The sequence below is a fragment of the Cyanistes caeruleus genome, chromosome 9 (assembly GCF_971803275.1).
Source record: "Cyanistes caeruleus chromosome 9, bCyaCae1.hap1.1, whole genome shotgun sequence".
Taxonomy (NCBI): domain Eukaryota; kingdom Metazoa; phylum Chordata; class Aves; order Passeriformes; family Paridae; genus Cyanistes; species Cyanistes caeruleus.
The window spans coordinates 30,602,821-30,617,681 of NC_141709.1; the positions used below are offsets into that span (position 1 = coordinate 30,602,821).

Consider the following 14,861-nt stretch of genomic DNA (forward strand, 5'->3'; position numbering starts at 1 on the left):
CCTTGGCCATAGGCTACAAAGCTAAATCTGAGAGCTGCTGGATGGCTCCTGAGAGGGGGCTGGAGCAGCATTAATTTGGTGATGGACAGTGTTGGTAACTCTTTGATGGGTGAGTTGGAACTGCTACATCCAGCAGGCCTCCCCCAGATCCATTCAAGGGGATGCTTAGGCTGGCCCTGCTGAAAAGAATTCCCTCTCCTGAACTGAGCAGTGTTTTTTCAGCTGCAGTCGTCTCATCATTTACAAGCAAAACTTTCATAGACTTTTTCTGGGTTTTATTGTTTTCCCATTGAAAGAAATACCTTGTAAAGAAAAAAATAAAACCCCATTTTTTTGTTTTAAATAAAAACTTCAATGGGTTTTTCCCTCCCTCCCCTAAGACTTGGTAGTTATTCTTCCTTTAATTTAAGCAAGGCTTATATCAGTTGAGGTTGTACTTGTGCTTACTTGACTTGAGGTAAACATGGCTAATCCTGCTTAAAAATGAACTAAGAATATCTACTCAGTTTAATGAAATGGATTAAAATTTTACCTCATATTAAACATTAACAACTTTTCTTGTTCAGACAAGCCCTGGGAGGCTGGAGCAGTGTTATTAATTTGCCTTCAACATCACTAAAATTTCTTTGAAAATAAGCAAATTACGCTCTTGTGCAGAAGGCAGGTCCCTTTGAAAGGATGGTGCTCACAGGAGATCTGGCTCCCTTTCTTCTTTGGATAAAAAAGAGTGTTTCTTTTTTAGATTTTATTCTCATTTTAACATTTTATTTTCTTTCTGAGCTCCTTATTGCAACAGCACCATTCTTTCTGTTCCATTCATGGTGTTTCTCCAGGGGAAAGATCAGCCTAGCAAGAATTAAATGCTCCTTTATTTAATTTATATCTCAGTCTGACCTCAGCTCACACACACTCACACCACACACCTGGAAATGGAGATGTCAAAGCGTGGTGGGAAAGCCCAGCTTTTCACACCAGCTCCTGTAAAAATGAACTGATGGCTTTGTTTCGAGTTTTTCATTTTTCAGGTAGGAAAGAGAAGTCACATTTTATTTCAAGTTTAGATATATTTTGAATCATTTCAAAGACTTCAGGAGCTGGCTGAATCCACGGCAATTCCCATTCATCCCATCCTTGGATGTGTGTGTGTGTGTGCACAGTTTGGTGTTTTGGTGGCTCTGTTCAACTTTCTGCTGACACGTGGAAACACTAAAAGGTGCTTTTCTTAAATAATAGCCCATTGTTCCTGCTGGTTATGAACCCTCTGTATGAAGTCAGATCAAACCCTGCCGAGTTCATGCCTTCAGACCCTGCAGGTGCTCAGCCCTTCGCCACCAGCGCTGAATTACCGCGCGGCCTCGCGCTTGACGCATCTCTGAAAGTCACCTGCTGCGAAATTGTAAAAAAAAAAAAATAAAATAAAATAAATCAAGAAGCCAAGACGGTTATTCTCTGGGTTCAAGACCAGGATTAAACGCTCCACGAGGCCACAGCACTATATATTAAAAGCAGCAGTGCCTGCGAGGTGCCGCCGCGGTGGCACTCGCAGGAGCTCGCAGAACCAGACTTTCTAAGGAAACCGGGAGATGTTCCCGGGGACTTCGCTCCCTTCTAGCTACAGATAGGATGAGGCGTGGATTCATCACAACCAGTCGGATCATTATTACCCAAACACACACATAGGTGTAGTCTGTGCCCCGAGGAAATTGGAACTCGAGACAAGCTAACGCAGGCACTCCTGCGCCGGCTGGTGCCAGTGGGGGTGGCGTGCAAAGGTGATAATTGAAAGTTGTTGGGTTTTGGGGTTTGTTTGTGTGTCTTTTTTTTTTCCCCCCCCTCGCTGAGTCAACAGGGGGTTGTTTTCTACCTTCTGCTTCCTCCAGTGACGGTGACAACTTCAGCTCAGCTTTGCTGGGGAATCCAAGCAGTCAGGGCTGAGCCTGGAGCATCACAGGGAACAAGGCTAGGGAAGTCTGGAGGAGATGGGCAGCAGCTCCTGTCTGAGGGCAGCTGTAGGAACCATGGCTGCAGAGGCCAGGAGGCAAGTTCCTAAAAATCTGAACCTCTGATCTGGTGTCCAGAGGAAAAGATAAACACAGGGCAGGAATCGCTTGCCTTTTGAGAGGAGAACGGCAGATGAAGGCAGGGGACAAAAAATGCAGCTGAAGTGGGGTGCTGGCTCCAGGGCCAGCTGTGCTGCACCCCAGCCATGGATGTGGGCTTGACACCAGCCCTCCTGTGCGGCAGGACCTCACCCCAACACATCCTCTGGCTCCACGGATGAACGCTGGTTTCGGCTTTACAAAGAGCTGGGTGAAACCTTCGGACACCCAAAACAAGGCAGGCTTGGAGTGTGAGAAAAACAGGTCTCTGCTTGTGGGGCGAATCTCCTCCCTCCCCCTCCCTTGATTGAGAGCTTCATATCCGAAAATCATTGAGCAGAAGTACAGCAGCTCCAGCCTCTGCAGGCTGCCAAGGCATTCTTGCTGAGTGAGGCTGTTTAGGTGCACCGAGACACGGCCGGACCCGGGGCTTGCGTAAACCTCCCTCCCCCTGGAACAAAAGACCTGCTCCCATGGCTGTCAGGTGCACCAACGAATCCCTGCCTTTGAAAACGTGTTCAACCGGTTTCTGTGCAAAAAAAGACAGGTTTGACCAGAACGTCCCCTTGTGCAGAAGAGGCTCTGCCAGCCGGGCCCCAGCATCAAAGGCAGACAGCTGGGTGCTCCGCAGCCCCTGATTAGCATCAGCATCAGCAGAGCCCAGGCTTTGCAGCACTAAAGGCCACAGCCAGCACCCAGCCCCGGGCTCCAGCAGCACAAGGCTTGTTTGCATGAGTGCATCTGGGTTTGTACACCCGTCTGCCTCCTCAGGAGAGCTGCAGAGAGCGGCAGCGTGCAAACCCCAAAGTGTCCTGGCTGCTCAGCATCCCTGCAGGAAGGACCAAGCAGCACAGCAGAGCAAGGTGCAAGCTCCAGCACTGCAGAAAGTGGTGGCCTCAGGATCCCAGAGCTCACACGGATTTGGGTTTGGGTTTTATCTTCTATTTCACCTATTTATTTTCTCTTCCTTCCTGCCCCTCAGGAAGCAATGACAGTAGATACATCCTGTCACCATACTCGTGGTTTGTGGTACCTACAACTCTGCCCCTTCGGCTTCTGCTTCTCTGTGGGGTTTCAGTGAAATGCTCCTTTAAAATCAGTCCTTATTCCTCCTGTAGCACTGGAACATTCCTCCGTGCTTGGCTAGCCCAGAGGTCTCTGTGCACCTTGCCTTTTTCCACCCATGCCACCAGAAATGACCACTCCTCTTTATCCCCAGGCAGTGAGTAGGGGTGAGCCCCAGCAAAGTTGCACCCACCCACCCACCCAGGTGTTGTGCAAAGCTGTCCTTACCCTCCTGGGATGGGATGGGATGGGATGGGATGGGATGGGATGGGATGGGATGGGATGGGGATGGGATGGGATGGGATGGGATGGGATGGGGATGGGATGGGATGGGATGGGATGGGATGGGATGGGATGGGATGGGATGGGATGGGATGGGATGGGATGGGATGGGATGGGATGGGATGGGATGGAATGGGATGGGATGGGATGAGATGGGATGGGACAGCACGGGAGAGGTGGGCAGGAAGCAGAGCAGGAAACAACTGTGGCTCAGCCACAAATAGGACTTGGCACTGCTGATGCTCAGCCCCAGTTACAGAGTTCAACCCTGTTGCCTTCCATAGGTTTATCCACGGCCTTTTCTCCCTCTCTCCAGGCTGACCCACACATCCTGAGGGAGATCCTGTGACTCGCCAGCCCCTCTGACCTACCCGGGCTCTTATTGCCTCCTGTGCCTCTTCCCTCTGACCCTTCTCCAAGCCCTCCTCTTTCACCCAGACATCTGTATTCCTGTTTTTTTCCAAGTAGCTGGGCTTAAGATGCAAACAGACACTTCTCTCAGCCTAGCTGCACTGGGGCTGGCTCTGCACATGGAGGGCTCCACAGCAGACGGGGCAGTGTTTCCTTCTCCCGTGGGGGTTATTTAGACCCAGGCACTGCATTTTGGAGATAAACTGGGGACTAAGAGCCTGTCCTCACAGCCAGTGCCCCGAAGCTGAAGTCTCACCTCTGCAACACACTCAAGCCCCAAACACTCAGGCTCAGATCACACGTGGCACCATGAAAACTCCCTTTGCATTCGGGACAGGTGCGGGTTTACGAAGTTTTTCCACGCGTAATAAAATTTTACTCCTAATTAGGATAATAATAGCAAGTGCTAGCTCAGTTCTGCTGGCTTAATTTCCACCTGCTCTTTCTTTGCAGTTTGATGTGGTATTTGCTTCCTGTCATGCATTCTTGCATATTATTTCTGTGCCGTGTTATCTCGCTGATGTGGTTCACTCAAGGAGTGGTTGAAAGGTGGCTCTGACCGTGTGTCACCACCAACAAGTTCATTTGCCTCTGTAGGAGGAGGAAAATAACAATAATAAAAAAATAAAAATAACAATAAAAAGATCCAGGCTGTCTCATAACAGCGTGCTGTGCACATGTGCCTCTCTTAGCACGTGTTGTTGTGAGATTTTTTTTTTTCTTTTTTCTTCTTTCCCCTTCCATTTATATTTGTAACCCAGCAAGCTGCAAGGTTTTGGTTCAGCTGCCAAATGCCTGCTTTTCATGGGAAAGGTGTTTGTGCAGAGTGTAGCTGGGAGCCCTCCTAGGCAGGGGCTGTCCAGGACAACCAGCAGCTGGTCTGTGGCCCTTCAGACCTTATTCTACTTCAATGATATTTCTTTAAAGCTTATAAGATTGTTAAAGAAAAAGGGATGCCTTCAGTAAAATGGGATTTGCTTTAAGACTGGACATAGAAAAGAAAAGATCAATGCAAACCCATAAGTGCCCCCAGCCAGGAGCTGGTGGGACCTCCTCATCACTCCCATCAAAAATTGCATCTGTTCCTTTTTATCCTGTACCATCACATCCCAAAATTCCATCCAACATCCACATCACACTTCCAGCTGTCCCACTGGGCAAGGACCCTCCTTTTCTGCCAAGGAAAGGGCAACCCAAAGACAGAATGCAGCTTGCACTGGGATGTTTAGTTGTGTTATGAGCTTTTATTTAAAAAGCACATTTATACAGCAATAATTTCGCAGATACAAACTTCAATTTTGTATTCTACAAAAGTCTTTGAATATTCTTCTCTTTACAAAATGGAACATTACAAAAATACAGACAATTTAATATGTTTTTTTATACAAATGTCTCTAATTGTAGTTATTTTCATTAAAATATTACTACCACAGAACTACAATATTTTAGTCGACTATAAAAAAATTAATTCAATGCTTTTTTAAGCAGCAAAATGTAAATAACACAGGTCAGGACACAGTTTATAGTCATAGTGGATATATCTAAAATTGTTTCAGAAATAATATTTTACATAGTTAATTTTTAAGGTTTTATACATTATTTATATAATATTTATAATATAAAAAAAAAAAAAATCATAGCTTGCTATAAGTTGAAATGATAGGACGGATTCTGTGAGAAGGATGTGCAAATGGCCGTTCTGCGTGTTCTGCGGGATCCCTTTGCAAATGCGCTTCGTGGAAGGGCTGCAAACCAAGCGCCTGTGGCTTCTGGGCAAAAGAAAAATTCATCATCACACCCGAGAGAGGCACAGCTGGTTTCCCACCGGAGTGACCCAGCGGAGCACAGGACCTGGTACTGCCATGGCGCACCCCGGGGTGCCCCAGGGAGGAGGAGGAGGAGGAGGAGGAGGAGAGGAGGGGATGCACAAACCGACTGACACCCAGGCCAGGACGTGCCGCCCAGCAGCCCGTCCCAAAACTGCAGAATAAAAGTTTCCCCAGGACTCAGCCCCGGGGTCGTAGTGCGAACGAGTTTTCGGCAGAGCCGCCGCTCCCCTGGCGCAAACCGCCACAAAAACCTGCTGGGATTTATTTTTGTGGGGGGAAAAAGGGGGATGGCTGGGAAGTGGAGGATGCTCTTTTCATTGAGGGGGGCTCGGGTGGGGTGAGCCCTCGGCAGGGAGCAGGTGGGGAGGAAGAAATGTGGCTTCTCTGCACGGAGGAAGGAGCTCTCCGGCCTCACTGCGCGTCTCGGGGCCGCTCGTTAAAGGCGTGTAGTGTGAGCAGAGAGAACAGAGACCCTTCGGAGATCTTGGACTGGGCAAGCTTCTTCTAAATTTAGTCACAGTATGGAAGAGAGGAGGCAAAAATAAACTAGGACCAAAAAGAGAAAAAAGCAACTCTTACAAACCAACCCCAGATCTTGACTCAGTGCTGTTGTCATACATAGTGCTATACAATTTTGTCGTGAGTTGGTTTTTTTTTTTCTCGCAGGCATTGGAAATCTTCGTAATCAGAAAAAAAACCTAGGATGGCCAGCTTTCCAAAAACCCTTTAGTGTTCATTGAGCTAGGAACAATTTGGCGTTCACTACAACATGAACACTCAAACCAATTGCACATCCAGAACTCCGGCACCTCTCTTTGTTTCTTCGGCTTTTTGTGTTGTGTGGGGTTTATTTTTTCCTTTCTCATTCTCGCCTTTGCCTTAGTTGACCACCACCACCCCTTTCATCCAAATGTCGTAAGCTGAAAAGACCACAGAGTAAGACTTTACTGGTTGGGCAAGAAAGTCTCTCCCTACATTCTACTGTCTGATGAGATTTGAGAGCAGCAGGTAGTTGCTGTCAGCAGTCACTTTTTTTCCGCAAAAAAAAAAAAAAAAAAAAAAAAGAGAGTTTAAGGTACAACGCCCATCTGATTCCTCGAAGTTCTACACCATGTTGTGATGGTTATTCCTCTCAATGATGTCCACAGGTGAAAGGATCTCCTTCCGGATGGGAGGTGGAGGCAGGCAAGTCTTTGTTTTGGGCTTGAAGAGATCTGAGACGTAAAACACCTGTAGGAATGAGTGGAAAAGGCAAGCTTAGCCACAGTGGGCAATGCTTTGTTCAAGAAGTTGGTTTACAGAATATATATAGACATCTTTAAGCTGCAAAAATAGCACTTTCTGAATGCCTGCCTGTAACAGCTGTGAAATCCCAAGCACCTGCTACCACCTTTCTGTACAGCAGAGAAAAAGGCTTAGACCTGGCAAAATTGTAAAACCATGCGAGGGCAACTTAATTTCTCACTGCGTAATCACCGAGTGCAACGCCCAGACCTCTGCTGAACTGGTTGAAAAGCCAGGAAACAGATCCACAGCCTGCACTCTAATAAAATAACAAAGGTCTCCAAAGGGCTGGACTGACTCATCCTGAGTGGTTTCAGGGATGGAGTTGGTGTGAAACAACTCATTCAGCCAGACAGCAGGTAAGCAACTAAAAGCTTTCAAGTCAAAGCTGTGTTAAAGGCTATCAGCAGTGAGTCAATGGCGAATGATGCTCCTCACGCCCCACCAGGGCACCAGAACAGAGCTGGGGTCTGGTGGAAGCCAAAGGCTAAGGAGAGGAGGAGCTATTCCTGACTCCTTCTTCCTAAATATCCCGTGATGTAACCCCTCTCCCGGATGTGAAAAAGCCAGTGCCTGGCAATTTCGGAAGGTAGCAACACAATAAGAAACAAAGTGCTGGGAGGAAACTTCCACATCCTCCTTTGGCAGCGGCAGCACGAAGCTTATCAGCCTTCCAGGACCAGGGCACTTTCACCCTTGCCAAACCTCAGCCCTGTGCCAGAAGGGAAAAGAGTCAGCACAGATGCTCTGGATGGAGCAAGAAGTGGCAAGGATGCATCATTTTGTCACCTGGCGCCACAGCCCCAAACTTCTGTCCTGCCACCCACTGCCTCTGCCAGCACAAATTTGACAGTTCATCTCAGAAATCCTTAAACCCCAATAATCTGGACTAAAGCCACGCTGAAATCCCAGGATGAGCAGCACATGGCTGTACTAATCAGCACTACATTTTTTTTTTCTCCCACACTACTCAAACACAACACTTAAACACCCAGATAAATCGGGGGCAAAAAATAATTACAAGGTGCCCAAAGAAATAATATTAGATTACAACTTCCAGGCTGGGTAATGCAGGGAGAAAGCAAAGGTTTGGCCTACCTGCATCTCCACATTTTCTAACTACCCAGAACCTTGTGCAGCAGGTCAAGTTGTCCTTGGAAACAACTTTTGCAAGCCCCTATCAGCACGGCAGATAAGGCTCAAGCTGGACAGACAGCAAAGCTGCTGTAAGCAGCAATTTACTCCTACAACTGCAGCCAAGGATGAAGGAAGCTGAGCTGGTGTTGCTTTGTGGAAAAGCAGAGGAGGAGCTGGCGTACAAAACAGTTCTTTTCTCGATGCATGTGCTGGTGTCTGGCTGTTTTGTTGTATAACAGAGCTGATAAAGTTGTTTACAGGGCATCCAAATGGCAGCACTTTTGTATGTTTGGGTAAATAACAGCATCCAGCTGATGATCCCGAGGATCACAAGCTGGAGTCTGGCCCCTTGCTGCAGCATCCCAGTGTAAAACCTCATTGAACTGCTCTGGCACTGGCTTTCTTTTGGGTTGTTAATAGCTATAAACCCCCCCATTTGTCTGGTTTGGTGTATTTCTGGTGCCATCTTGCTCATTTGTCCACCTCTGAGAGCTGGATCCAATCAAAAAGGTGTCCAACTTCTGCACCAAGATAGCCATGACAAATCAATTTATGGGAGGAGGTTGCTGAGTGCAAGAAGCATCTGGGGATTGCTTTGAGTCTGGTCCTTATTTTTAACAGGAATGAGTTATGGCAGAGTGTCATCCTGGATATTTTTACTTTTACTGTGCTGCTTTTCAGGGTTTCATTCAGAGACTGCTTAAGAGGTTTCATTTCTCTTTAAACTGTATTTCACTTTAACATGGCTGGAGGTTATATAAACATTTATAGGAATCATGAAACGTGATCTTTGGGGGTTAAAAGTGTGCTAAATCCTCCTAATGCTTGAACTGTTTAACACAAAAAAAGACTAATAAACGTGCTAAGTTTTTCACTTGGATTAGCTCCATTTCCTGTAGAAGGTGCTCTCCACCCATAAAGAAAACTTGATGGGAGAAGACTGAGAGCATTTTAAGCCAATATCTCACATTGCCACCTAACAATTCCTATTACTTTTCATCCTCTTGAAGCAATTTTTAATCATACACAGAGAGAGGTTAAAACAACTCCTCTGAGCTAACCAGAGCAACACTGGGAGCATGTCCTTCTGACATCTCCCCTTTTCCCTCTCCCTCAGATGAGACATAAACCACACAAGGCACAGCAAGCTGCCTACAAGGCGCATAGAAACTATTTCTATTTGAGAAATCCTCGTCGTATTTCACCCTGGGTCCAAGCCTGAATGTTTCATCAGCTGGAAGTGCTTGACATTAATGCCTTCTGCTTGTTATTTCAGGCACTGAAAGACAAACGTGTCTGCTGCAGCACGACCTGGGTTTAAGCTCGGGCAGCCTTTCGGAGATGAAATCCACAATTGGTTTCTACTGAAAATTATGGCCTGATAACTGAGGTGTTTTTACAGCCCTTGGCTATCAGCAGGGTGGACCCTGAAGGCTTTGCTGGGGAAAGGGTGGCTGGGAGCACCCAGGGGTGGAGGTGATGAGTTTCCAGGTGCCTCCCTCTGTTTCAGAGCAGCCTGTGCAGGAGAGCTGGGCAAGAACCCCCAGGACATAACAGGGATTTCAGCAGAAAGCTGCTAAACTGCTCCTTCAGTGCAAACTCTGGGGTGTTTTGGGATCACTCTTCCTCTTGTCCCTTGCTGCCACCTCCCAAAACGTAGGAAAGTCTGCCAGGCCTTACCAGGCAAAGGCTCCCAGCAGGTTCTGCAGAACAGCACACTGCTGGTTCTCTGCAGGCCGATGGAATGGGACAAGGGCTGGGTTCAAACCCTGCCCTGAGTGCTAAGCTGAAGCCTGAGATGTTCCAGGTTACTGAGCCATTCCTGCAAAGCGTTTGGACACAACCACCCCTTCCACCAGCAGGCTGGGAGAGCAGCTCAGGCTGCCCCAGGCTCACAGGCAGCTCCAGGCAGCTGCTTCCTATGACACAGGAAAGCAATCCCAGCCCTGCCACAGCCTCCCCTTCCCAGCACAGCTTCCAGCTGCCGGAGGGCTGGGAGGGGACAGCCAGGCCTGCTGCTCGTCCCAGCCAGGAAGCATCCGGACACCCATCCCAAGCATCCGGAGAGCTATTGTCCTTCTGGAACCATCCAGGGATGGACTGCCTGCACCCCACTCCCCTTCCACATGGCTCTTATCCCACTTCCCAGCATAAAGACACACTTCTCCTGCCTCCCCCTCAGGATCTGCCAGCCCTGCGTGGGACATGGGCACCGGGCAATGGCAAAATCCAACAGCTACTGCTCACAGAGTTAATAATACTCCATAAAAGCTTCCCAACAATGACATTTTTGTTTTGGCTTTGGAATATTATCAACGGGTGGGAAGTACATAAATAACCTATTTTCTCTCCCGGCAAAATGTAATATTGCTGAACTTAACTCCTTGTTCCCGAGGCTGATTAACTTTTAGAACAGTTTTAAAAAAAAAACCAAAAAAATCCATAAAAAGTGGCAAGCTGTAAAAATCTTGTTTTCAGGAGTTCACACAGACACAGAAACCACCACAGCCCCCTTTGTGTCTATCTGAGGCAGCTGCCTGACCTGGTGCCCCCCATCCTGCCAAATTAAAACATCTCTGTGTGTCACTTCGAGTTACAGGGCTCTGCAATCAGGTCACCCTTTGGAGAGCAAGTGGCACGAGAACCAGCCCAGCGGCTGAAGTGGGCACAGCTTTTGTTGGCTGCTTTCTCACGAGCCCTTTTGCTCCGTGGAAATCCATCAGCCATCAAACAGCCTCTCCTCATCAGGATAACACGAGATTTTGGATGGAGTGTGTGTGGAAGAGCCATAATCCCAAGCACCCCAGACTCTGCTCAGCTCCTGGTGGAAAACCTTGCTAAGAAGCCTAACTGAGAACAGCTGGAGAAGCCAAAGCTTCTGATGGAGAGGCAAATACCCTCCCCTGACTGAAGACCTTTCCAGTGCCCCAAGCCTTTGGCGCACAGTGCCTCCTGACACATGCCAGGTGTGACAGGGGATCCCCCGAGCTGAACTGGTGGCTTTCAGAGGTTCTGCTATTTCCACAGCACTGTTCCTGCCCTGTTTTCCACACTCACCACGCAGTAAGCCACCAGGGCTCCCTGTGCAAAGCCTGCCAGCACGTCGGTGGGGTGGTGCTTGTGGTCCGACACGCGGGACAGCCCGGTGTAAAACGCCATCATGATGAGGGTGAACTGCAGCAGGGGACGCAGCAGGCGGGCTCCCTTCCACGTGAATCTGGCCTGCAGATAGAACTGTGCCAAGAGAGGGAAACAAACAGACAAACAAACAAAAAAAAGGTTGCGTTAATTTGCGTGAATTTGCCCGAAACGCAGCAGCAACTGCTCTGAGGGGGTGGCTGTGGGGCATCCAAGGCAAAAAGGAAGGATGATCATTGCACCATGTGGCCTCTGGAGGGATATTTAACCCATGGAGGGGATGAGGACAGAGGTGGATGTGCACAGCCCTTCCTCAGAGAGCCAGGACCAGGGGATTGGGACCCCTGCACCCCATCTCTGCTTCGGCCTCCACACAACACCACCCGAGCACAGAAATCCCTCCCCGGCATTATTAATGCATAATGAGGTCCCAAATCTGGGGTATTTAGGACTCATACCATCTCTCAGAGGAAAAGAAAGACAATGCAGCATGCTAAACCTTCAGAGCCACCCTGAAAATTCCCAGACACGGCCACAAGCACCAACAATGCTCACAATGCCACCCTCCAACACTCCCATCGCGTTTCCCAGCCCGCGCCGCGGGGTTTTCGGGGAAACAGAGAGCAGCTGCCCCACTACACGGCCTGGGAATTCCCTCCCTGGGTGGGAATGACAAGCAAAGCCCCGGCTCAGCCCCAAAAAGACGACGCTGGGGTGATGTCAAGCAGACATTGTAGGCCTGCCGTGACTATCTCGGGCCCGTTTCCGCTCCGGCTGCGGGCACGGCCGGTTCCTGTGGGAACGGGGAAGCTGGGCGGGAAGAGAGGGCAGGAAAACAGCAGCTCCTGCCGTGGATGAGCGCAGGGAGGAAGGCTGTGGGAAGGGAGGAGCAGCCTCCAGGCTTGGGGAGCAGTGAGGCACAAAGGGTGTGAAAATGAGAGGCAAGAGCTGCTCAGCTCCTGCAGCCCAGCCCTGCAGCTCTGCTCTGCCTGCTGCTAAATGAAGGGTCTGGGGTCAGACCCAGCGTCCTTCAAGGGGCTCTGCTACATCAGAGGGCTGAAAAGGGGTTTACTCCCCCATTTATGATCCCTTTTACACACCCAGAGCAGCTTGCACTGCCTCGATATGAAAGGGAATGAGGCTCTCACTGGGCTCCCTGAAACCACAAATAACTTAATGACAACATAAAAGCATAAAATGACCTATGAAAGCAGAACTAATTGGGAAGCTGATAAGGGGGAAGCATCCATTTTGGCCAATTTAGTATGTTTGGCTGTTGCATAAACGCTGTGTCTGCCCCTTTTTGGGAAGAACACACACTGGGCTCTTCAGAAGAAATGAAACATCACATCATCTGAATGGAGCAGATGCTCCAAATTATCCAGATTGTTGGCCAATTAACGTGGAAGGGAGCAGCACCAGAACAGCTCAGTGCTGGCTAATGCACATGGTGATTCTGGGGGAAATATCTGCAAACCAGCCCGAGCCTGGGAACAGAGCCACAGCCCCACAGAGCTGAACCCACACCCCACACCTGCTCCCTTCCATCCCAAACCAGTCCATGACTCTATTTTCATGTTCAAGAGCCTCAACTGAGTTTTGACAGTGCAAAACAGCGTGCTGCTGCCAGCAAAAAAAAAGCTCCAAAAAAAGCATCACCCTCAGTTCCCTTAGGAAATCCCAAATCCCTTAGGAAGGAAACTTGCTGCTGGATAATCTGACATTTGCCACTTTTGCATGGTCTGGACATCTCAAATCTTTCCATCCCACAAGCCTGGACTAAAAAAGTCATCTAGAGGTGAGAGTGCAAAGTATCAGTTAAAAATTGGCAATAAAAAGCAAACAGCAAGTTTGAAGGCACAATAAAATAGCCACTTCTGGGGCTGAAGGCTGAACTGTGTCCCTTATGTGCAATCTTTAGCTCTGTAAAAGGGGTAAAAAGTCCTCTTTATCTTGGAGGACAAAAACCCACCTGAACAGGTGCCCCTCAGACACTGAAGCATCAGTGTGAGGATCTCAGCTGAGCTTCTTTTACTGCCACAATAAAAGCCATGGAAAAATTGCTCTTTATTCCCCATTCATAAGGATAAAAAAAAAAAAAAAGAGGATAACAGCACTCCTCATATTCCACAGGTATTTTATGAACATGCAGTGTTACAACAGCTGCTCTCAAACACCAGGATCCCCTAAATACTTTCAAGGTAAGACTTGGGGTGCTCCAGACTTTGCCCCTGCCCTCAGTATGAAAGTAAAACCCAGCTGATAAGGTCAAAAAGTGAAAGTAGAATTTGGAGGCTGAAAGGATCAGAATTTCCCTAAAGCAGGAATTAGTGCTATTACCAAGAAATGGGAAGTTCCTAGAAATTTATCTGAAAATCTGCTTATGAAGGTGGTTTGGGGTTTTTTGTTGTTTTGTTTGGGTTTTTTTGGTTGGATTTTTTTGTTGTTGTTGTTATTTTTTTCCTCCTGGGAGCAAATCTGAAATGCTGCCTGCTGCAGACTGACAGATTTGGATGGGAATGTGGAGCTGGAATGGAGCCCTTCCCGGGAGGGGGTGGAAGAGCAAGACCACAACCGGGGTTATTTCCACCACAGATCATCCCAGGGCAGTGAAAAGCAGGAGCACCAACAGGAGCAAGGGTGGGTGAAGTGGGATCCCACAGAGTGGGAGTTTCTTGGAGCTGCCATCCGCCGTCTCCTGGCAGAGGCTGAGTTACCACAAAGGCTCGAGGGACGTCACATCGCTCTTGCTGTGCCAGGGGACTTCCACAGTGCTGGTGGGGACAGCCCACAGCCACACACAGCCTCTGAGCAGTCCCAGCAGGAGCTCAGAGCATCACCTCCAGCCCCCCTGGGCTTTCTGCTCTCCAGAAATCCCGTCCCCTTCAACTGCAGCCCTTGGTCATACCTAAAGCTTCCTTCTGGGAAACAGCTGGGGCTTGCTCCCGGCTGGCTGACCCCAAGTGACCTCCTTCTGCAGCCCCATCTGCAAGCAGAGTGGGACCCAAAGTGCCACAGGGACAAAACCTCTCCAGCCCAAACTCTTCCCAGTGTAATGCCCAGCCCTGGCTGGACAAAGCCAGCTGGAGGCTGGGGAATGCAGAATTTGGATTTTAGCACCAAGCTGGGCAGAAGGGAAGGAAAGGAGATGGGCAAAGACCTCTCAGCATGTGCTGTTTGCCTCTTCCCTGCCTTTGCTGAGTGCACAGCCCCCTCTCACCCCATCAAAAATATGCCCATCAGCTCAGCAGCTCAGTTCACAGCTCAGCCTTGGCCTCCAATGCAATTCCATTTTATTCTCTTCTTTAGGTCACCCCTAAACTCAACTCCAAGTCCACAACCACCACAGAGGTTCCTTCACAAAGGCACATCACTGCTCAGCTGTACCAGGGCACCTTTCCCACCCCTCAGCACGGAGCTCCAGGGAGAAGCCTCACACTCCCCCTGACACATCAACCCAGCACCATTCACATTTTCCATTTACATCAGCAGAACACACCACAACCCATTCTGAAACCTTCTGCCTCACCCACTGACACATATTAAATGCACAAGTTTTGCTTGCATTTTACCCAGAATGGGCCAACGTTGCTGAGGGATATTAATTCGGCTTTTT

At 48.7% G+C, this 14,861-nt stretch overlaps 1 protein-coding gene across 1 annotated transcript in view; it reads right to left on the reverse strand.

Moving 5' to 3' along the window:
- Window positions 1-6,649: 6,649 nt before the first annotated feature.
- PLPP3 (phospholipid phosphatase 3) overlaps window positions 6,650-14,861 on the reverse strand; it is a 42,831-nt gene continuing 34,619 nt past the window's right edge. The window contains exons 5-6 of the mRNA XM_086841635.1: window positions 11,165-11,341; window positions 6,650-6,916 (exon numbers count right to left, since the gene is read on the reverse strand). Of these exons, the coding sequence (XP_086697761.1) occupies window positions 6,791-6,916; window positions 11,165-11,341 (303 nt within the window). The 3' untranslated portion in view covers window positions 6,650-6,790. The remainder of the gene's footprint in view (window positions 6,917-11,164; window positions 11,342-14,861) is intronic.